The sequence below is a fragment of the Mus caroli genome, unplaced genomic scaffold (genome assembly GCF_978045245.1).
Source record: "Mus caroli unplaced genomic scaffold, Mus_caroli_1 scaffold_8, whole genome shotgun sequence".
Lineage (NCBI taxonomy): Eukaryota > Metazoa > Chordata > Mammalia > Rodentia > Muridae > Mus > Mus caroli.
Window position 1 is genome coordinate 120,224,088 of NW_028227263.1, and position 23,607 is coordinate 120,247,694.

The 23,607-nt window shown below is 51.1% G+C and overlaps 1 protein-coding gene across 2 annotated transcripts; it reads left to right on the forward strand.

Annotated features, from left to right (window-relative positions):
- The first annotated feature begins 15,614 nt into the window (after nt 1-15,614).
- On the forward strand, nt 15,615-22,417 carry Erf (ETS2 repressor factor). 2 transcript variants are annotated; one of them, XM_029479908.2, is made up of 5 exons: nt 15,615-15,791; nt 15,942-15,997; nt 20,077-20,311; nt 20,655-20,770; nt 20,877-22,417. In XM_029479908.2, exons 3-5 carry the CDS (start codon nt 20,280-20,282, stop codon nt 22,157-22,159), a joined length of 1,431 nt encoding a protein of 476 aa, XP_029335768.1. In that variant the 5' UTR covers nt 15,615-15,791; nt 15,942-15,997; nt 20,077-20,279; the 3' UTR covers nt 22,160-22,417. The 2 variants fall into 2 exon arrangements, with proteins under 2 accessions (XP_029335768.1, XP_021023413.1); XM_021167754.3 differs by lacking the exon at nt 15,942-15,997 and having other exon boundaries at nt 15,625-15,791; nt 20,877-22,416.
- Nucleotides 22,418-23,607: the final 1,190 nt, after the last annotated feature.

Sequence of the window (23,607 nt, forward strand, 5' to 3'; positions counted from 1 at the left end):
ATGAAGGGTTCTTGCATGGCTTCCCCTTGAATTCTTGCCCAGAGTTCCTGCCCTGGCGTCCCTTCAGATGGGCTTGATGAACTATAAGTTGAGATAAACCCCTTCTCATTGAGCTGCTTCTAGTCATTCTGCTTTCCTTACTTTTGCACTATGAGAATGTTCTGGAATATATGGCTGCTTCACATAGGACATGCAAAAAGCGCCCATTATCTATGGCACTTACAGAGAGGCAACTTCTCGATATCTACAGGAAGTTCCTACAGTGCCGCAGACCCTCTTGGTTCCTTGTCTGCATGGAACGGGTCTCTAGTCTCAGGTGGGCAAGGAGTCGGTGGGAATTGACAGACAGACTCCACACAAGGGAGTGTGGATCTGAATATAATTTGTCAAATCGAGCATCAAACTTTTTTTTTTTTTTTTTTTTTTTTTTGGTTTTTTGAGACAGGGTTTCTCTGTGTAGCCCTGGCTGTCCTGGAACTCACTCTGTAGACCAGGCTGGCCTCGAACTCAGAAATCCGCCTGCCTCGGCCTCCGGAGTGCTGGGATTAAAGGCGTGCGCCACCACGCCCGGCTCGAGCATCAAACTTTTTATACAGAAGAAAATAAGGAAGATGGGTGACACACTGGCAAGGTATAAAGAGGTTACTGGATTCTTACACAAAACAGAGGAATGCAAACACGGAAGAACTGGCGGGAACCAACTGAGATAAAATTCACTGTTAACAACTGGGATCAAAAACAGTTCCATTTAAGGTCCACTTAATCTTAGAAGCCAGGGGCGAGGGCCTCGTGCCCTTGCCATAGTTCCTATTCTAGTCAATTGTACAGTCCACCTTCCCCCTAGGCCATTGTAAATACTTGTGTTTGGGTGTAACTCAGCTATCTATAGTTCTAAGAATCTACTCTGGTTCCTCTTTAGGTCACTTTAGGTTCTAAGTATCTACTTCTGGTTCCTCATTATCTTCCTAGATAATGGTAAATTTCCTGGCAGCGGTGGCGCACGCCTTTAATCCCAGCACTTAGGAGGCAGAGGCAGGCAAATTTCTGAGTTCAAGGCCAGCCTGGTCTTAAGAGTGAGTTCCAGGACAGGGACAGCCAAGGCTACACAGAGAAACCCTGTCTCAAAAAACCAAAAACCGGGCTGGTGAGATGGCTCAGTGGGTAAGAGCACCCAACTGCTCTTCCGAAGGTCCAGAGTTCAAGTCCCAGCAACCACATGGTGGCTCACAACCATCCCTAACGAGATCTGGCGCCCTCTTCTGGAGTGTCTGAAGACAGCTACAGTGTACTTACATATAATAAATAAATAAATCTTTAAAAAAAAAACAACAACAACAACAAAAAAAAACCAAAAACCAAAAGCCAAAAAAAAAAAAAAAAGATAATGGTAAATTCCTGTGTAGGTCAGTGATTTAGCTTTCCATGCCCAAGGTCGGATCAAGGACTGCCTAGAATCTAACTTAGCTATATGTCAAAATATCAATCCTTAGGAGCACTTGTAATAAAGCAATATTAAGGGAAAGCACACAGATCCGTTTACCAACTAAAGCAAGGACATTGGAGCATTCTTTATACTGGATGCCACGATTCCAGGAGACTAAGTTTCCGAGAACTTTTCGCCTCAGGATAGCGGCCAGGTTTTCAGGGCCTGTCGCATTTGTCACTACTGGAGTGGATGTAGCACCACCATCCACGGGGATTCAAGAAAATTTGACTGTCCTTACAAGTTCACAGAGAACTTAGTCTATTACCCATGCTATTGTAGAACTCTGTTCTCTGAAGTGCTAGAAATACAACCATTAAGACCGTGTCTGGGCTGGTTAAGAGCACTAGCTAAAGGACTGAGATTTGAGGCCAAGCATCCATGTGGTAGCTCATAAGCCTTGGGTAACTCCAGTTCTCGGGACCCAACACCTTCTTCTGGCCTCTGCAGACATAATAAGGCACACACGTTGTCCACAGCCATACATGCAGGTATATTTAAAACCTAAAACATGCACATGTTAGCGGGCGGTGGTGGCGCACACCTTTGATTCTAGCACTTGGGGCAGAGGCAGGTGGAGCCTCTGAGTCCCAGGCCAGCCTGGTCTACAGTAAATGAGTTTCAGGACAGCCAGGACTATATATAGTAAGACCTTGTTGCCCAAACAAACAAAGCATTTGGATAGCCCCTAATGAAGGGCTTATGGTGGTTACCAAGTAGCAGGGAAGGGGGTGCACAATAGTCACAGATAATTCTAAGACTTTGCAAATGCAAACCGGCCTTGTTAAGTTTGGATACAAAGAAAACTGTGCGGTCCGCAGGAGGCTACTGCAGGGCAGTTCACAGTTCCCACTGTCCATAGAAGCCTGTGTTATGAAAGAGGCTCAAACGGGTCAGGGTGAAGGTGTGTTTCCCCTGTCAGGTCACATCAGGTGTGAGGATTACACAAACACATCCTGCCAAGGAAATGTTCTGCTGTAGTGCAAAGGCTTTCTGGCTCTAGTGTGATTATGATGTCCACAGAAGGGATTCCCCCACTAACCCATACTGCTTGTGAACATTACAGCATGCAAGCATGCAGGGAAACCTGGGAGTTTACACCATGGGCCAAAGCTTACTGGAGGAAAGGTATGCGTTCAGGGAGCTGTGTCCTGCCCCTGAGAGAATTACATAAACTACAGTTAACTTACATGCCCAGTTATGCTGTCCTGTCAGGGAGGGATGGTATTGCTGGAAGTAAAACGCTACTGCCTTAAGGTTGCCTGGGGTCAAATCGCAGCTGGGCTTCTTCTCAAACTGTGTGATATGGGCAAGGTCACTTAGTCCCCACCCCCACCCCACCCCGTGCCTTGATTTCCACCTCTTTTAAAATGGGAATAGGCTGAGGGTGTGGCTCAGTGGTAGAGCAATTGCAAAACCCCAGTTTAAGGTCCTGGGTTCTCTTCCCTGCAGAAAAAGAGGGGAGGGGGGGAGAGAGAATAAAAGACCTTGATGGCTTTGTTGGGAAGGCTAGTGAGTTAGAGCAGCTCAAGCTAGTGCTTTTTGAACAACAGGATGAAGTTCCGCAAATTTTAAAAAGAAGATGGGAGACCCAGGCCGGGGTCTGTGATAACAGTACTTAGGAGGTGGAGGTGGGAGGATCTGGATGATTTGAAGTTCAAGGAAAGCCTGGGCTAGAGAGCGAGAGCCAGCTGGAGGTCAGCCAGGGCTAAAGGAGACCCTATTTCAGGAAACAACAAGGAAACCAAAAGAACAACCATATTCATCATGGAGAAATACTAAGGCCAGAAGTAATCCTAGCATCTGGGAGGCTGGTGCTGGAGGATCATCCAGACCTGGGCTGCATCAGCAGACCTCAGCTGAAAAAGCAAAGGAGAAAGGAAAAAAGCTAAATGTTAAAGAAACATCATTTATTTAATCAGATTGGTACAGTATGATATATATATATATATATATATATATATGTATATATATATATATCAGAATATTACCTAGTACTCTGATCTATTACCAGTTATAAGTTATTTGATTTCTGTAATGAGTTGGGAATGTAGCTTAATAACAGGAGCCCATGCTTAAGATGGATAAAGCCCTGGGTTTCATAAATAAATAAATTTCCAGTAATAGAACAGAGGACAAGGGAAATGGCCTATCAGGTAGAGGTACTTGCCACCAAGCCTGAGTCCCAGAGTTCGATCCCCTGAAAGTTATCTTCCAAACTTCACTTGGGTGATGTGTGGTCCGTACATGTCTTGTCCCCAGCATGGATTTCTCTGAGTTCTAGGCCAGCCACGGCTAAAAATGAGACTGGTCTCAACACCCTTTAAACATCCCTCCCTCAAAACAAAACAAAACAGAGTGGAGGCTGAAAAAATGGCATTAAAGAGTGCTGACCGGTCTTCCAGGGCATCTGCAATGTATTCCTGGCACTCACCAGGCAGCTCACAAACATGTAACTCCAGTTCCAGGAGATCTGACAACCCCTTCTGGTCTCCATGGTCACCAGGCACACACATGATGCATAGGCACACATACAGGCAAAACCCCTCATACACAAAAAATAAAATAATTTTGGAGGTGATGGTTTTTTTGTTTTGTTGTTTGTTTGTTTGTTGTTGTTGTTGTTGTTTTTGAGACAGGATCTCACTTTATAGCTTTGGCTATCCTGGAACTTGATAGGTAGACCAGACTTGCCAGCCTCAAACTCACAGAGATCCATTTGCCTTTGCTTCCCAGGTGCTGGGATTAATGAGATGGGCCACAATGTCCAATAATTTATTTTAAAGAATACTTTGCTGAAAGTGTTAGACTTCAAAATTTATAATACACAGCTGGGCATGGTGGTACAAGCCTTTAATCCCAGCACTCAGGAGGCAGAGGCAGGCAAGTCTGGGAGTTTGAGGCTAGCCTGGACTACAGTGGGAGTCCAGGACAGCCAGGGCTGGTTACACAAACCTTGTCTCAAAAAACATATGTGTGTTTGTGTGTGTGTGTGTGTGTGTGTGTGTGAGAGAGAGAGAGAGAGAGAGAGAGAGAGAGAGAGAGAGAGAGAGAGAGAGAGAAAAGAGCACAAGCACACTTGGGACAGAGGCAGAATTGCTGTGAGATTGAGATTGAGGCCTGCCTGGTCTACACAGTGACAGCATCAAACAAAACAAATGAGTTAGAACAAACAACAATAGGACAGAGTGATGCATACCCACAATTCCACTCTGCTCCAGAGTTCAAAGTCGGCCTCAGCTACACAGTGAGTTCAATGCCATCTTGGACTGCAGGAGATGACTCAAAAAACAACCAACCAACCAACCAAACAAACAACCAAACAAAAAACTAAAGGGCTGGAGAGATGGCTCAGCAGTTAAGAGCACCAACTGCTCTTCAGAAGGTCCTGAATTCAAACCCCAGCAACCATATGGTGGCTCACAACCACTCGTAATGAGATCTGACGCCCTCTTCTGGTGTGTCTGAAGAGAGCTACAGTGTACTTACATATAATAAATAAATAAATCTAGGAAAAAAAAAAAAAAAACCTAAGGCCCCGGCACAAACAGCACATAAGTAGCAGAAGCCTGCCTTGTCTGGCCTCAGTGGGAGAGGATGAGCCTCATCCTGTAGAGATTTGATGCCCCAGGGAAGGGAGATGCCGGGGGAGGGGGGGGGGAGCACCCTCTCAGAGGCAAAGGGGAGGAGGGATGGGGGGCAACATTTAGAATGTAAATAAGTGGAACAAAAAAAAATCTAAGGGTGGAAGAAAACACCAAAATATACATTTTGTGTTGTTTTCCTTTTTTTTTTTTTTTGCAGCTGAAAATTTTACTTTATTTACATCATCATCTGCCTCCTGACTGTAGTTTCCCCTCCCTGTTTTCCTCTTTTTTTTTCTTTTTTCTTTTTTTTTTTTTCTTTTTTTTTGGTTTTTCGAGACAGGGTTTCTCTGTGTAGCCCTGGCTGTCCTGGCACTCACTTTGTAGACCAGGCTGGCCTCGAACTCAGAAATCCACCTGCCTCTGCCTCCCGAGTGCTGGGATTAAAGGCGTGCACCACCACGCCCGGCTTTTTCTTTTTTCTTTTTCTTTTTTCTTTCTTTTTGACACAGGGTCTCAGTATGCAGTCCTGGCTGTCCTCCAACTAACTTTGTAGACAAGCCTGCCTGGCATCAAACTCACAGAGACCCTCCTACCTCTGCCTTCTCTGTGTAGGCTGGATCTTGTACCATGTGCATATATTACCCTGAGTCCCCTGCCTAGACCATACTGCTCTAAAGCACCCAGCTATCTCCGAAGCCACCTTTCCCTATGATCTTGACAGGATTTACACTGTGTCAGGCTGGCCTCACCTCAGTAGATAGCTGAGATTTACTTCAAAACTGAAATCCTCCTGTCTCAGCCTCCTGAGTGCTAAGATTACAGGAGGCCTGAGCCACTGTGCTTTGCTTAAAAGTACTTTTGGAGTGCTAAAGAGGTGGCCTAACTCTTAAGAGCACTTGCTGCTCTTGCAAAGGACCCAAAGCTGGTTCCCATCACCAAGACAGTCTGACTCTCCAGGTGAGGGGCCCAGCACCTTCTGGCCTCTACTGGTATTAGGTTCACACACAGTGCACTTGCAAAATCACAGGAAAAGATTCAGACACGTACAAGAAGATGGACTCTTTAGAGGGTGGGATGGAGACAAGCTCAGTGGCTAATAGCATTTGCTGTTCTTCCAGAGGACATGAGTTCAGTTCCTGGCACCCATATCAAGAGGCTCTGTCTGCCTGCAATTCAGTTGCAGAGAATCTGACCCCTCTGGCCTCCAAGAGCACCTGTCTTCTTCACGTGCATGTACAGCTCCACAAATACACAAACATACACACATAACTTAAAATAATCTTAAAAATAAATCTTGGGCCAGGCGTGGTGGCGCACGCCTTTAATCCCAGCACTCGGGAGGCAGAGGCAGGCGAATTTCTGAGTTCGAGGCCAGCCTGGTCTACAAAGTGAGTGCCAGGACAGCCAGGGCTACACAGAAAAACCCTGTCTCGAAAAACCAAAAAAAAAAATCTTGGGCAAGAGACAGCTTAGGGGCTAAAGGTACTTGCTGCGCTTCAGAGAGGACCTGGGTTCAGTTCTTAGCACCCCCATCAAGCAACCCGCATTTGTCTGTAATTTCAGTTCCAGGGGACTTGATGCTGTCTTCTGGTCTCCTTGGGCACCCATATACATGTGAATATATTCACATGTGCCTGCACACTCATCCATGTGAGCACACACACACACACACACACACACTCATTCATGTAAGCACACACACACACACACTCATGCATGTGAGCACACACACACTCATTCATGTAAGCACACACACACACTCATGCATGTGAGCACACACACTCATGCATGTGAGCACACACACACACTCATGCATGTGAGCACACACACTCATTCATGTAAGCACACACACACACACACACACACACACACACACACAAAATATTCCTAAAAAATATTTTCACCAGGCGTGGTGGCACATACCTTTAATCCCAGCACTCGGGAGGCAGAGGCAGGCAGATTTCTGACTTCGAGGCCAGCCTGGTCTACAAAGTGAGTTCCAGGACAGCCAGGGCTATACAGAGAAACCCTGTTTCGGGGAAAAAAAAAAAAAAAAAAAGAAAGTCTGTTTTGTGAGAAAGGGCCTAACCATGTAGGGCTGACAGGTCTAAAACCTACTACATAGACCAGGTTAGCATTGAACTCGTGACTCTCCTATTTCTGTCCCCTAAGTGCTGGGATTACCAGCATGTCCCATCATGCCTGGCTAGCCCAACACTTTTTAAGGAGTCTATACATAGCCATGAGCCAGAAGACATCTGTAATCTAAGCCCTCAGGAGGTTATGGTAGGCAGATAGCTCTGAATTTGAGGTCAGCTTGGTCTACACGGTGAGATACTGTCTCAAAGACAAATAGTATATGCTGTCATGATCTAATTGGCAATCCTATCAATGCTTTGTGTGTGCTTGGGGGACAGGTCTTGGGGAAGGGATTCTAGGGCCAAGAAAATCTGTATCATGAGTCAACTCATCCATCAGGAAGTGGTATTGGACACAAGTCTAATCATCAAGTTGAGGTAATGATAAAATGGGATATTTAATCTCCCTTCCCCACCCTATCCTCTTTAACATTTTTTTTTTTTTTTTTGGTTTTTGAGACAGGGTTTCTCTGTGTAGCCCTGGCTGTCCTGGCACTCACTTTGTAGACCAGGCTGGCCTCGAACTCAGAAATCCGCCTGCCTCTGCCTCCCGAGTGCTGGGATTAAAGGCATGCGCCACCACGCCCGGCTCCTCTTTAACATTTTATTTTGGCTTTTTCAAGATAAGAGTTTCTCTGTGTAGCCCTGGCTGTCCTGGAACTCACTTTGTAGACCAGGCTGGCCTCGAACTCAGAAATCCACCTGCCTCTGTCTCCCAAGTGCTGGAATTAAAGGCATGTGTCACCACTGCCAGGCTATTTTATTTATTTTTAATGTGTTTGACTTGCATGCATGTAAGTGCTCATGTGTGTTCCTAGTGCCAATGGAAGTAAGAAGATGGCATCAGATCACCTGAGACTGGAGTTACTCACAGCTGTTAGCTAGCCACTGTCTGCGCACTGGGAACCAAACCTGCGTCTTCTCTGAAAACAACCAGTCAGCATTAATCCTAGCACTCAGGAGGCAGAGGCAGGTGGATCTTTGAGACTGAGGCCAGCCTGGTCTACAGAGTGAGTTTGAGCCATCCTGGTCTACGAAGCAAGTTCTAGGACAGCCCCGACTACACAGAGAAAACCCATCTCAAAAGAAGAAGAAGAAGAAGAAGAAGAAGAAGAAGGAGAAGGAGAAGGAGAAGGAGAAGGAGAAGGAGAAGGAGAAGGAGAAGGAGAAGGAGAAGGAGAAGGAGAAGGAGAAGGAGAAGGAGAAGGAGAAGGAGAAGGAGAAGGAGAAGGAGAAGAAGAAGCTGGGCATGGTGGCGCATGCCTTTAATCCCAGCACTTGGGAGACAGAGGCAGGCGGATTTCTGAGTTCAAGGCCAGCCTGGTCTACAAAGTGAGTGCCAGGACAGCCAGGGCTACACAGAGAAACCCTGTCTTGAAAAAACAAAACAAAACAAAGAAAAGAAAAAAGAGAAAGGAAAAAGAAAAAGAAAAGAAAAACAACAAATGTTCTTAACCCCTAAGCCATCTCTTCAGTTCTATCGATCAATCATATCATCATCACCATCACCACTACCACCATCATCATCACCATCACCACTACCACCATCATCATCACCATCACCACTACCACCATCATCATCACCATCACCACTACCACCATCATCATCACCATCACCACTACCACCATCATCATCATCATCATCATTATCATTATTTTGGAGATAGGGTTTCTCTGTGTTAGCCTTGACTGTCCTGGAATTCTCTCTGTAGACCAGGCTACCCTGAAACTCTTAGACCCTTTTGTCTTTGCCCTCTGAGTGCTGGGATTAAAGGTGTATACTACCACTGCTTGGCTGTCCGTGTTATTCTTGACCTCAAACTGGATATATGGGAAAGATGACCTTCAACTCCTGACCCTCCTGCCTCCAACTCTCAAGTGTGTGGATTATTTTGTGTCACCACCATACTTCCTTCTCCTGTATGGGAGAGCTCACTTGAAATGACAGGTATTTCACCTTCACCGGGAATCCTAGTGTCTTAACTTCTGTGTGCACAGAAGAGAGGTCGGGTTACCTTTAACGGGAGAACTGAAATTGTTAGAGACTAACAGAAAAGAAAAGTGTATGGTTACAATGGCCCAAGGAGGGCTGGAGAGATGGCTCAGCTGGTAAGAGCACTGACTGCTCTTCTGAAGGTCTTGAGTTCAATTCCCAGCAACCACATGGTGGCTCAGAACCATCTGTAATGGGATACGATGCCTTCTTCCTACTTCTGGTGTGTCTGAAAACAGCTACAGTGTACTCAAAGACATAAAATAAATACAATCTTCAAAGGTCCAAGGAATTTAACTGGAACATGAGGTAGCTATTAATCAAAACTGAATTAAATTGCTACACTCTCACTGGAATTTATTGGGGCCATTGTTGATTGAGGCTCAGTGTAAAAGTTAGGTCTGGTGCCCTCATGCTCCCAGAATAAGACTCAGACTCAAAATGTATTTACAAATACCTTAGCCATATAGCTAGGCTCTTCTCTGACTAGATCCTAACTAAAATAACCCATCTATTTTAACCTACATTGCCTCTGTTTCATTATATCTATCTTGCCAGGTGAATCTCTTGTGCCTCACACTGTTGCCCTGAATCTTTTCTCTTCTTGCCAGTGTCCCACCTCCTATTTCCTGCCTCAGCTCATTGGCCATCTGCTTTTTTATTGACAGGTGATGTTTATAAGAGAACTTCTCTACAGTTCAGGGTCTGTGTTACTACCACTGGTGGTCTATCCAGTAGGTAGGTGGTGCTGTCCGTGTTGGAGTACAATGTCCTGAAGCCACTTAGCCATATTGATCATGGGGTTCTATGGTCAGGAAGCACACAGCTTCTAGTGAGCCTCGTTACATGATTGTCTACACTGTTTCCAGGTTATGGGAGCTGATACAAAAGCCAAGGAATCCAAGTGATGTGGAGATCACTCTGCTTGATAAATCACACTAAGGAAGGAATTCTGTCAGGAGCTTATTGCTTGCAATCTGTCTCACCATTTACATAGGGTTTGCAGTGTTGTGGGTCACAGTGGGTTTAATAGGTCTTTCTCTCTTTTCTCTGTTTTTGTGATCATAGAGTCTGAATCTAGTGGCTCCTGCAGTGTTTGAGTAATGTATTACCTTGGAACCACTGAACTTGGTGGTGTCTATCTTGCCCTGGATGGATACTTCCAGGCCAGTGTAGGCAACATGCAGAGTTCATGTACAGAGCTCCTGTTTTATGTCTTGTTTGTTGTTTTTCTTTTAAAGATGTATTTATTTATGTATGGGAGTGTTGTTTTCATGATGCCTGCATGACAGAAGAGGGCATCAGATCCCATTACAGATGGTTGTGAGCCACCCAGTGGTTGCTGGGAATTGAACTCATGACTTCTGGAAGAGCAGTCAGTGCTTTTATCCGCTGAGCCAGCTCTCCAGCCCCGTTTTGTTTTTTGTTTTTTTTTTGTTCTTTTTTAAATCTGTTAAGACAGGGTTTCTCTGTGTGGCCTTGGCCAGAATTAGCTCTGTAGATCAGACTGGCCTTGAATTTACAGAGATCTGCCTGCCTCTGCCTCCAGAGTGCTAGGATTAAAGGCCAGACCTGTGCCCCCTCTGCTGCCACCAACATGTGTGTTTTTTGTTTGTTTGCCTGTTTTGACCTATTTTTACAGAGTCCCAATTGTATCCCAAGCTGTCTTGAAGTCACTGTATAGACAACTGTGGTAGTTTTCCTGCCTCAGCTTCTCAGCTGTTATGCTTCACCGGTGTGAGCCACCCTGCCCAGCTAGCTCTTGGCTATGCCCTGACAATAAGAGGATGTTATCTGTGTTGGGATGGTCATGGAACAAAGTGTGCCAAGCCCATGAGAGGTACAGGACCCTTTGTCTCACCAGCACTCAATGGCCTCCTTGCAAGAGATGGCCATTGACCAATACCAGTTTTGATTATAAATTTGACTATGTTGGTGTCTCTCCTAGTGAAGGGTTGGGTTCACCACTTTACTACCTTTTAGGCTGAGACTCAACCACATGGCAGTCACATGAGTTGGAGAAAGAAGTTACAATAAGATCTATAAATAAATTACCGCAGAAGACAAAAAGCCTAACAAAATTGTCAGCCTCCGGCTCCATTCTCTCTGCTAGGCGGTGGCAGCACATGCCCTTAATCCCAGCCACTCAGAAGGGAGAGACAGACAGCTCTCTCTCCTGGTCTACAGAGCAAGCTCCAGGACAGCCAGGCTATACAAGGGAACTCTGCATACTCCACAGGTATTGTATATATGTATGCCTGAATCCCTGGCAATGTATGTAGATGTCAGAGGTTAACTTTTAGCAGTTGACATATTTTTCCTTCCACTATGTGGGTCCCAGGATAAAACTCAGGTTGTCAGGCTTAGTGGCAAGCAAGTACCTTCATCCACCGAGCCATCTCACCAGCCACTTGAGTATTCACTTTTGGGAGAAGGTCTCCTGCAATTCAGGCTGGACTTGAACGAACTCCGCTGGCTTTGTAGGAGAGGCTAGCCCTAAACTCCAGCTTCCAGCCTTCCAAGAACTCAGATTACATCTGCATATTACCCTGCCAGAGCTTTGCCTCTAGTTTTTGTCTGTATGCATAGATGTGACTATGAGCTAGGCCCGTTTGGTCTCAAATCACTTATCTACCTAGAGAGGACCTTGAACTTCCGATCCTCAAGCCTTCACTTCCCATGTGCAGGAATTGCAGGAGGATGCACTTCCTGTTTCCTGTGGGTCAGGAGCAGGAGTGAAGGACTTCTTGCTTGAGAGGTAGGCCCTAGAGTATCTGAGCTACATCTTTAGCATGGCCTGGACCCCTTTTACTCCAGCGGTACTTTTTGAAGCTGGAGAGATGGCTTGAGGGTTCAGAGCAAAGGCTGCTCTTCCAGAGGACTCAGGTTTAATTCCCAGCAACCGTGGGGCAGCGCTCCACTCTCAACCGGATTTAGGTTTAGGGTGTCTGACACCCTCTTCTGATCTTTTGGGCACCAGGCCACATGTGATACGCAGACATTCATGCAGTCAACATACACAGTACATAGAAAATAATAATAATGTTATTTTTAAAAGGACTTAACTTCGTGCATTGCAAGAGTGCAACAATGGGCATGGTAGTTAATCAATATCCACCTTTTTGTTTGTTTGAGACAGGGTCTTGCTATATATTCCAAAGTGGCTTTAAACTTAGGATACTCTGTCTCAGCCACCCAGATACCAGGGTTTCCAGGATACATCATCAATTTCTCAGTGCCAGTGACATCTGTTATTGTGTGTCTGTAAGGCATAGGGTGCTCACATCAATGAGGTAGATGGTCACTCTGCACATATATATATATATTTGCATATATAAAAAGCATATATGTACGTTTTTATTCTTTATATTTATTACCACTATAAATTAAATTTTATTTGTATATTTATTTTGTTATTTTAAAAAATATTTTGAGCTGGGCAGTGGTGGAGAACACCTTTAATCCCAGCACTCTCGAGGTAGAGGCAGGCAGATGTCTGATTTTGAGACTAGTTTGGTCTATACAGTGAGTTCCAGGATAGCCAAGGCTATACAGAGAAACCCTGTCTTGGAAAAATAAATAAATAAATAAATAAAATATTTAGCTGCCTTTAATGTCAGCCATCACTCAGGAGGCAGAGGCAGCCAGATTGTTGTGAGTTTGAAGTCAGTTTGTTCTACATAGTGAGTTCTAGACCAACTAGAAGTATAAATCAAGGAGACAAGATTTAAAAAAAAAACAAACCCAATTAAAAAAAAAATGTGCCAGGCGGTGGTGGTGATCCCAGCACTTGGGAGGCAGAGGCAGGCGATTTGTGAGTTCGAGGCCAGGTTGGTCTACAGAGTGAGTTCCAGGACAGCCAGGACTATACAGAGAAACCCTGTCTCGGGAAAAAAAAAAAGAAAGAAAGAAAGAAAGAAAGAAAGAAAGAAAGAAAGAAAGAAAGAAAGAAAGAAAGAAAGAAAAAAGTGTGTGTGTGTGTGAATGTGAATGTCAGCTGGAGATAGGCGAGTGTATTAGATTTGCCAAGCGTGGGAGGTACAGGTAGTTGTGAGCTGCCTAATACTGTCTTAAGAACTGACTAGGGTTGTCTGCAAGAGGTGCTCTTAGCTGCCGAGTCACCTCTCTACCCTCCCTATTTTGGTTTCTTGAGACAGTGATTCATGCTATATAGCACAGGCTAGCCTTGAACTCTCTCATGTAGTCCAGGCTGGCTCTAAAATGAACCGGTCCTCTGGTTTCAGCATCATGAGAGCTGAGATTACAAGAGTGAGCTAGTGTGCATAGCTTTATTTAATTAATTATTGGTGTTGGCAGTGTAATAGGGACTCCCAAGCATGCCAAAGATACTGGGATATTACCCCATCCCAATTATTACTGTACATTTATTTAGTTTGTTTTGTTTTTGTTTTTTGAGACGGGGTTCCTCTGTGTAGCCCTGGCTGTCCTGGAACTCACTCTGTAGACCAGGCTGGCCTCGAACTCAGAAATCTGCCTGCCTCTGCCTCCCAAGTGCTAGGATTAAAGGCGAGCGCCACCACCACCTGGCTATTACTGTACAATTATACCACAACCCAGTTTTTAATAATAATCTTTTATCTTTCAGGGACTACAAAATAGCCCCATTTTTACAGATGAGGCTTAAAGAGGTGATTTCAGTTGTTTTAGGTAAGAGAGTGGGTAGGAGAAGTAGGGTTGCCACTCAAATCTGTTTTTGTTGTCAGGAAATGGGGACACGGGGTGTGTTACGGATCTATTTTAAACAGTGAAGTACAATGGCAAAACTGGAATTGTACAGATCAGGCCTTGAATACTGATCCCAGCACTTCCTTGCTATAGGACTTTGGCAGATTAATTTCCCATGTAAGAAAGAGCCTTTGATTGTTAATCTGTGGTAGGGGTTACAATGGTAGGCCCCTCATTGGGATTTTATGAGTGTGAAGATGTTACAGACAATGCTTGGCTCCCAGCCTGGCACATCGTGAGCACTCAGAATTGAGAGCTGTTATTGTAACAATGATGATTATTGCTGGACCACGCTGCTCCCAGAGGGTTACAATATCCGTGGGGAGCTGCACTGTCCGTAGGCAAGGTTACATAATTCCCAAAGGGGTGACACTTCCCTGGAGGCCATGGTCTCCCTAAGGAGGAGGCATGAGACTTCTCTGCAGCACCCGTGAACTGGTTTAAAGGCTGAATAGGAACCCAGCAACGGAGAAGTTTGGGTTTGAAGCCTTAAGCACCTATAGCTTGAGCCAGATAGGCCTTCCCTCTTGCTTGCCGCATCTCACGGCTCTGATTCATCATCTTTTCAGTCTCCTAGCCCCCTATCTCTTCCTTTGGTAACTCCGGTTGGTTTATTTTTCATTATTTCCCTGAGACTGTTTAGGTTTAGTTTATGAGAATATAGCTCTGTTTCCCCTCTACCCAGCAGCAGGCTGCCTACCTGCATCCGATCGGTACCCCGATTTCCTGTTTCCCGAGCCTCAGGCTCCATCCATTCCTCCTATCTGCTGCAGCGAACACAGACTTAACACTTCCCCTACGCTCAGGCCTTTGGTCTTAAGCCCTGTCTTCCTCTCTCCTGGCGACCCCCAATGATCCTCCGGAGCACATTTGTTCAGACTTGGGTCGCCCCCAGCATCCTGGCACTATCTCCGGAACCCCCTGCTCCAGTGTGGAGGTGGGGGTACCTCCGGCCGCGTTCCCAGGACAGCTGCAGCCTAAGGGACAGTGGTGATTGTGGGGGCTCCCGAATGCATTCTGGTCACTTCCTCCCCAGCTGGACTGGGTCTATCAGGAAGGCCAAGACCCCATCTCCACAGGAGTCGAGGGTACAGCCGCCTCCCCATTTCCGATGCTGGGAAATGTTTCCCACCCATTCCACCCCACCCCTGGACAGCTGCCCTCTTTCAGGCTCGGGGTTGAGGGGGGTTGGGTAAACTCAGGCTGGGAAATGGCTGTGCTCTTGATCATCCTCCAAGATCCAGACTCCGCCCCCCCTGCGGAGAAGACTGCCCCTTCCCCACAAAAATTTCTGATCGTCCCCCTTCATATAATTCCTTTCCTCCAAAAAGGTCCCAAAAGAAACTCTGGAGCCAGGAAAGGGCAGAAGAGAGGCAGCAGGTACTGAGTGCTGAAGACTTAAGTTCTTCTGACTTAGAGCCTCCAAGAAGGGTCGTGACCCCCAGGACCTCCCCAGCCCCTCCCTGCCCTTTTCTCCCCCCCCCCGCACCCCCCCCCCCCCCGCCGCGCGGCCCCTTTAAGCCAAGAGCCGGCCGGTCCTCAGTGGCTGCGCGCCGGCAAGCGTGTGTGACTGCGCGGGAGGGGGCGGGCACAGTGTCTCCATGGCGACGCGGCGGTGACGTCGTCGGCCGGGGGGCGTGGGCGTCCCGGCCCCGGAGTGCGATATTAACCCGGGAGGCGGCGGCGGGGAGGGGAGAGGCTCTGAGAGGCGAGGCCGGGTGCGGCGGCGAGGGCGTCCCAACGGGCGCGGGACGGGACGGGGCAACGCGGGCGCCAGGAGCAGCGGCCCGGAGTTGGGGCGCCTTGCCCCGGGCCCCCCAGCATGAAGACCCCGGCGGACACAGGTGGGGGCGGGGGCAGCACGTGTGGGGGAGACTTGTTGCCCCGGGAAACCGGGAGGGAAAACTTTGGGTGGGGGCTGAAGGGGTTCTGGGGAGCCCGATTGATACCCAGTTCTTGGGGACCCCCAAACACTCGAGACCTGTTGCTTCTAGAGGCGCGAGCTGGGGTGCTGCCTGGGAGCCCCAATTCCGTGGATCCTTTCGGAATGGTATGGGTGCTGCGGGTGCTGGGCTTTCCCTTCCCGGACTCGGCAACCTGGGTTCTCCCGGGATCACTGGGGTGGCAGAGTCCCCTCCCTGTCGTTCTGTCACGTTGCACTCCGGGGGCCGGGACGTGTGCGGGGCGAGGTGGGGGTTCTGTACAGGGACCCGCTATGCTCGGTTCTGCGCTGCGCGGTCCGGCCCGTGACCTTCACGGCAGCGCGTGCCCAGCACCCGGTGAGCGGGATACGGGATGGCCTGGAGCTGGGCGTGAGAGGGGAACACGGGACTCGGGGTCCGGGCTGCACCGCCCCTCCCCCGTCCGTCTCCTCGCTCCCCCGCCCGGACTGAGTCGCAAAGTTCCAAAGCGCAGCCCGAACGTTCGAAAAAGGAACTTTTTGTTTCCGACCTTAGAACGCGCGGCTTTAAGGTGGCTCAGGGGAGACTTGGGTACCCTCCTCCGGCGCGGGCGGAGGCTGGGAGTTGAGGAGGGTGGGAAAGATGGGGGGGGGAAATGCAGAGGCTCCCTCTTCGTCCTTCCCCCTCCCCGATCCTGCGCCTCTTTCTGCGGGCCGTCTTTTCCCTCCGCCCCTCTCTTCCCCGCCAAGTTGCTCCTCCTTAAGGGGCCAGGATTCCCCTCCCCCCCCCATCTTCGGGCGGGGGGCAGCAGGATTAACCCCCCCTCCCACTCGGACTTTCCCCCTTCCCCTCCCCCGCCGCCCCCGGGCTCGCACAGGCTGGACTTTGCGCCCGGGCGCGCGGGGGGAGGGGGCCTCGCCGCCCCCTGCCCGTCTGCCCCGTCGGAATCCGGCCCGGGGCGGGGACGAGGGGAGGGGGAAGGGGGCCGGGCGCCGCTGTTCAAACTTGTTTCCTTCCCCCGGCGGCGGCCGCGGCTCCGGCTCCTATGTGCGGGTGTGTGCCCCGACCGGCCCACCCACCCCACCTCCCTGCTCGGCGGGTGGGGGCGGCTCTTAAAGGGCTCGGAGCAGGGCTCCGGCGCCAGGGGATTGGGGCCAAGGAAGGGGGTCGGGAGTGGGGTAGGGGTGCGCAGTGCCATAGGGTCAGTCACGTGCGTCCCACTTACTCCCCACTCCCCGACTCCCACAGGCTCCCGGGCTCCCGGGCCCTGGGGGCAGCAGGAGCCTCCCCTCACCCGGGGAGGGGACCAAGGCGCCCAGACAACCCCGCCTTGTCTTCCCTCTATGTTACGGGCCTTGGCTTGACGGAACCTGTAGGGCCACTGCAACCCTGTCTGGGGTCCGGGTCATGTGTAGATTCTCATGGGAAGGCGAGAGACCAGAACGGCCTCGAGGTCGATCTGTTTCTCCGACTGCCGGCCACTGCTAGCCCTTCCATCCGATCCTCCATCCCGGCGTTTCTCTGCTCCGCCGTGGCTGTTTCCCACTTCCTGTTTTCTTCCCGGCTCTGGCGCCATCGAGGTCTGCCTGGAGTGGGGGAGGTGTTGAGGCCCCCCGGGAGGCAGACGTATTTTTCCTCAAACCTCCCCCCCCCCCCCATCTGACCCCTATATTCCCATAAAAAAGTTTAGGCAGTCATGTTAAGTTGGGAATTGTTTCCCAGAACTTATGTCCCGACCCAGGCTTTGCACAGTCTGGGATATCCAGGTGTGCCTTCTGGGACCCAGCCATCACAGTCCTTCCTGTCTGCAGCTACCTCTACACCCTGTCTGTGTTTCTGGAGCCCTTCTCTCAGTGCAGCTGCTTTCTTAGAAAAGCCTCACTGGACCCCCATGCTCGAGAGGTCTTGCACCCTCAAGCTTTCTTGCTGAAGAGCTGGTGTTTCCGTGATTTAAGCACGTGGACCCGTATACAACACACACATGGTCTCCTTGCCCGTGCCTGGCTCCTGGCTCCAAGGCCTGGGGAACAGAGCCCCATTGAGACACCCTGACGTCACCCCCACTCCGTCCCCTCCCCAAAGCTGGGAACAGGCCCTCGTGTATGCTGTGTCCGATGAGGAAAGCCGGTACTAGGGTGGTGCTGGGGTGGGCCTGGGCATGAGGAGGGGTCTCTGCCAGAAGTAGAAGCCAGGGTCCAGGCCCCGGGGGTGGTGTTTCCCAGGAAGGAGGTTAGCAAGGGGGCCTGGGACAGCTCCCAGAATGCGGGCTTGAGGCCTTTCCAGAGCCCCCCCACCTCCTTTCCGAGTTCCCTTTGTGTTGCATGTAGTCTCTCTCACTCCCTCTCTTCTGCAAAGTTTATTTTTAGCCTCCTGCTCCCCCGCTCCCAGGACTGTCGCTGCACACACGTTGCCTGGTTACCGGGACACGGAGGCTGGGGCTGGTGGGCTGGGAAGGGTGGCTTTAATTTTGGGGGGAGGGTGGAAGTCAGTACACCCCTCCACCTCCGAATTGATGTCTTAGGGGCCTTAGCCCCCCTCTTGGGACAGGGAGTCAGGTTGGAACTGAGATAAGAGAGTCCGTGGAGCTTTGTGCCCTGAAGGGAGCCAGGAGTTTTTTTGGAGGTGGTTTCCCGGTATATGGAGGGGTGACTTGATGACTTGGGTTCCCAAAGACCTCAGGACCCTAAGGGATACTGCAGGACCTTGGTTCCCTATAGCAGGGCAAGGATACTGGGATGAACAGCTGGGTTCTCAAGAGAAGGATGAAGCTGTGGATGCTGGGGTCCTTAGAAGGGGTTGTCAGGGGCTGTCACCGCTCAGCTGAGGAGGACTGCTGGGGCAGGACTCTGGGCCCAGCATCCTACACAGCTGGAAGCCCTGTCCTGGAGCCTGGCAGTGGCTGGCTGGTTTGAGATGGGGATTTCTGAATGGGGCATGTGGACTAAGGAGTGTTGAGCAGGCCATCCCTTTCTACCTAGCCCAGGGTTCGACTGCCTGCCTGTTCAGGGGAACACTGGGTTATGCATTGGGGAAAGGTGGTTTCTGAAGGAGGAAAAGGACCACTTTTGGATTTCGGATTGGGGGTTGAGGCTTCAGGGAGACTGAATCTTGCACAGAGTCTTGCTTGCTTTCCGTTTGAATTGGACCCCGCCCATTTTTAACCATATACCTTGGTCTTCCTTCTATAGTGGCTCCCGGGCCCCTGATCTGCCTCCCCCTTCCGTGCCTTCCTCCCCTTTCCCTCCTCCCACCCCTCCATTACCGGCTGCCTAGTGCTGAATTATTGATGGCCCCTGATTACCCGGGGGTTTGGGAAATGACAACAACCGCAGCCCCCCCACCCCAGGCTGCCCACCCCCTCCAGGGACCAAGTCAGCCCGCCACCAACCTCCACCCAAGGTTAATGCTGGGGGCGGGCCAGCAGGTGGGCTGAGAGTTAGCCAAAGATGAGAAGGCAGAAGAGGCAAGAAGATGACAGTCCTGAGCCTGCCTGGGTGTGCTCTGTCTGGGCTGGGTTCCCTCCATCCAGGTCCTAAGGGTGGACCTGAGGAGGGCATTATTGGCTCAGAGGGTCCAGTGCTGTGGGGGTTGGGGGGGGGCTCTCAGACAGTCTGGGTTTTTCTCTCAAGGGAAGACAGAAGCCTCTGTGTGTGCAAGCGCTGACCTCATCGTCAACCAGCCACCCCACCCGGCCTGGTCCTTTTAAGAAAAAAAAAAAAAATACTCTCCAGTCCTGGGTGGGAGTAGGAGCTTCTGTAAGCTGAGAGAAAGATCATACGTGTTTCTGAAGGGAAGACCACAGAAGCAGAGGGGCACTGCTAGCTCTGAATGGAAGTTGGGGTACACATAGGGGGCTGTGCCCCCATCCTGCTGGCCACGTGTACCCTTTTCTGCCCCTCACCCTCCCTCACTGGCAGCCCTGCCCGCCATCCTGGCTTGGTGCCTGGCCCCCTGGCACTGGCCCCGGGACCCGCCGCCGTTGGTTTCCTGTTTCTCCCGGTGTCGCTGGAGCCGACTCCAGCTTCCCCTCCTCCCAGCTCCTGTCTAGCCCCCTCATGCAGATGCGCATACTGTTACTCTCGGATTTGGGTCTTCATCTGGCTGAGGAAAGAGGGCTCTCCTGATGGTGGAAGACTGAGGGGTGGGGCAGGACATATAAACTCCAGTAGGAGCCAGAGCCCCCCACCTTGGCATCTTGACCCCAGGCAACTCCGTCTCCTGTCCCTAGGGTTTGCCTTCCCAGATTGGGCCTACAAACCGGAGTCATCCCCTGGCTCCAGGCAGATCCAGCTGTGGCACTTTATCCTGGAGCTGCTTCGGAAAGAGGAGTACCAGGGCGTCATCGCCTGGCAGGGGGACTACGGGGAGTTTGTCATCAAGGACCCTGATGAAGTGGCCCGCCTCTGGGGGGTCCGCAAGTGCAAACCCCAGATGAACTATGACAAGCTGAGCCGGGCTTTGCGGTGAGAAGGGGCTGTGGGCCCCAGAGGACATGTGGCAGGTCCCTATGGTTGGAAATTCCTGATACATGAGGACAGGTTTTGGGTTTGATGTCTAGCTGGCTCTGCTAGGTCCCTCTAGCTATGTCAACTTGGGCCTTGGGCAAGTCCTGTCACTCTTGTGAACTCATAGGTCATACAGAGGTGTCCCAGGCAAAGAAATGTTAGCTGGAGCCTCTACTGTGCTCCTGGTTACTTGATTTCTCGGCTATTGGGTACCCTTTATGCATGAGAGCCAGCCGCATGTCATGGTGCCTGGGTCCTGTGGAGCGTGGCTTGATGGCCCGATGGTGTTTTATGCCCACAGCTATTATTACAACAAGCGCATTCTACACAAGACCAAGGGGAAACGGTTCACCTACAAGTTCAACTTCAACAAACTGGTGCTGGTCAATTACCCTTTCATCGATATGGGGCTGGCTGGTGAGTGTCTGGCCTGCGTGTGTGTCAGAAGGGGGTGAAGAGGTGGGGTTTTCTGTGTTCAGAGGAGGCCAGAGAACATGATGCCTACTCTCCCTTCTTTTGTCAGGGGGTGCAGTTCCCCAAAGCGCCCCTCCAGTGCCATCAGGCGGCAGCCATTTCCGCTTCCCTCCCTCAACACCCTCCGAGGTGCTGTCCCCCACCGAGGATCCCCGATCTCCACCGGCTTGTTCTTCATCATCCTCTTCTCTCTTCTCTGCTGTGGTTGCCCGACGCCTGGGCCGAGGCTCAGTCAGTGACTGTAGTGACGGCACATCAGAGCTGGAGGAGCCTCTGGGAGAGGACCCCAGGGCAAGACCACCTGGCCCTCCGGAGCTGGGTGCCTTCCGAGGGCCCCCCCTGGCCCGCCTCCCGCATGACCCTGGTGTCTTCCGTGTCTATCCTCGGCCCCGGGGTGGTCCTGAACCCCTGAGTCCCTTCCCTGTGTCACCTTTGGCTGGGCCTGGCTCCCTTCTACCCCCTCAGCTCTCCCCAGCTCTGCCCATGACTCCCACCCACCTGGCCTACACACCCTCACCCACGCTGAGTCCTATGTACCCCAGTGGCGGCGGGGGCCCTAGTGGCTCAGGGGGAGGTTCCCACTTCTCCTTCAGTCCCGAGGACATGAAACGGTACCTGCAGGCCCACACCCAAAGCGTCTACAACTACCACCTCAGTCCCCGCGCCTTCCTGCACTACCCAGGGCTGGTGGTGCCCCAGCCTCAGCGCCCTGACAAGTGCCCACTGCCGCCCATGGCACCGGAGACCCCGCCGGTCCCCTCCTCAGCCTCGTCTTCCTCTTCCTCCTCTTCATCCCCGTTCAAGTTTAAGCTGCAGCCACCCCCGCTAGGACGCCGGCAGCGGGCAGCTGGAGAGAAGGCTCCAGGAGGCACTGACAAGAGCAGCAGCGGCAGTGGCTCGGGTGGGCTGGCTGAGGGGGCAGGTGCGTTAGCTCCCCCACCGCCACCACCCCAGATTAAGGTGGAGCCCATCTCAGAAGGCGAGTCGGAGGAGGTGGAGGTGACTGACATCAGTGACGAAGATGAGGAAGATGGGGAGGTGTTCAAGACCCCCCGTGCCCCGCCTGCTCCCCCCAAGCCAGAGCCCGGAGAGGCACCGGGGATGGCCCAGTGCATGCCCCTTAAACTGCGCTTTAAGCGGCGCTGGAGTGAAGACTGTCGCCTGGAGGGGGGCGGGTGCCTGTCTGGGGGCCCTGAGGATGAGGGTGAGGACAAGAAGGTGCGTGGGGACGTGGGCCCTGGGGAGTCTGGGGGACCCCTTACCCCACGACGGGTGAGCTCTGACCTCCAGCACGCCACAGCCCAGCTCTCCCTGGAGCACCGAGATTCCTGAGAGCTGTGGACACGGCCCCGTGTGCCACCCCCACCCACCCAACTCCCTGAGCTTTTGCTGCCTTAACCGTCCCACCCCCCCCCCCCCCAGCCCTGGAGGTGAGGACAGCTCTCTATTCCTTGCCTCCTCCCTTTCCCCTCCCCCACATTTTGTATAAAACTGAATTTTTTTTTTTTAATGGTAGGGTGGGTGGGTGCCCAGAGCTAGGGGCTAATCTGCTCCTCATCTGGGTTTCTAAGTTCTGGGCAAAGTGGTGGTGGGGGGTGGGAGGGGGGTGTTAAGGGGGGGGCACCTCCATTCTGGGGATTTCTATTTGAACCGAGGCTTTGGCCTTCAAACCCAGGAACTTTTTTTATTACAATCGTAGGAAGAAAAGCCTTGTCTCCCTCCCTCTTCTCTGCCTCTTACCTCGTCCTCCCCCCCCCCTCCCGCACCCCAAATCCATGGCCCTAACCCTGCCTTTCTTGCCCCTCCAGGGGCTGTGAGTGCCTGGGTTTCTTATACCCCACAAGGTTGCAGCAGGGGCAGGAGGGACAAATTTTATAAACCAAAAATTCTGTGGGGGGTGGTGGGGTGGGAGGCAGAGGAAGGTGAGGGGTGCCGCCTGTGGGCCACAAATCTCTACAAGTGCCTGTTCCCTACACCACCCAGTACTGGTCCAGTCCCTTCACGCCCACCCCCTGCTGCTCCTAGGTCTGGCCCATGGGCAGGTGGGTCAGGGGACAGGAAGGGGGGGTTGTCTCTCAAAACCAAACTGGAAGCCCCTCTCTGCCTCCTAGCTGGGGCCCCAGGGGTGGCCTGGAGGGCTGCGGTCAAGCCTTATTCTGTATTGGGAATGGAGGGTGGGGTGGGACATGAGGGGGCTGCTGGAGAATGTATTCAAAACAATAAAACTTTGGACCTTTGCATGTGGTAATCTATCCTAGGTGCTGGGCGCAGCCACAGTATCAACACAGACTTGGCTTACTTCTGGACAGGTCTAGACACCTGCTTCCCATCTGTGGCCAGAAGGCCTGACTCCACCTGAACAGGTCAACTAGGCCTGGGGAGTTATTGGCCTACTTTCAGATGTCACAAACCTCAGAGCTGATGATTAAGGTTTCTGGCTTTCCATAGTCTTGTCTTTCCTTGACTGGTTCCTTATCATCCCATCTGCCTCTAGGACCCTTAACAAGGCCCCCGCTGTTCCTGGTTCTCCTACCTGAATTGCTTTTGCCCTCCAGCTCTGACTGCTAAGCCACACCCTCATCAGTTCCCCAGGGAGGGAAGGGTCCCGTATTTTGAATCCTCCCCATCCTGCTCCAATGTACTCGGAGGAGGCTTTAGTGGTCCCCACCTGTAATCCCCCAGCATTTGAGGTAGGAAGTTCAAAGTTAAGGCCGGGACCATGTGAAAGGGAAGTGCAATGTTAGCCTCCTGTTTGGGATCCTTTGACCCGGAGGCCTGTA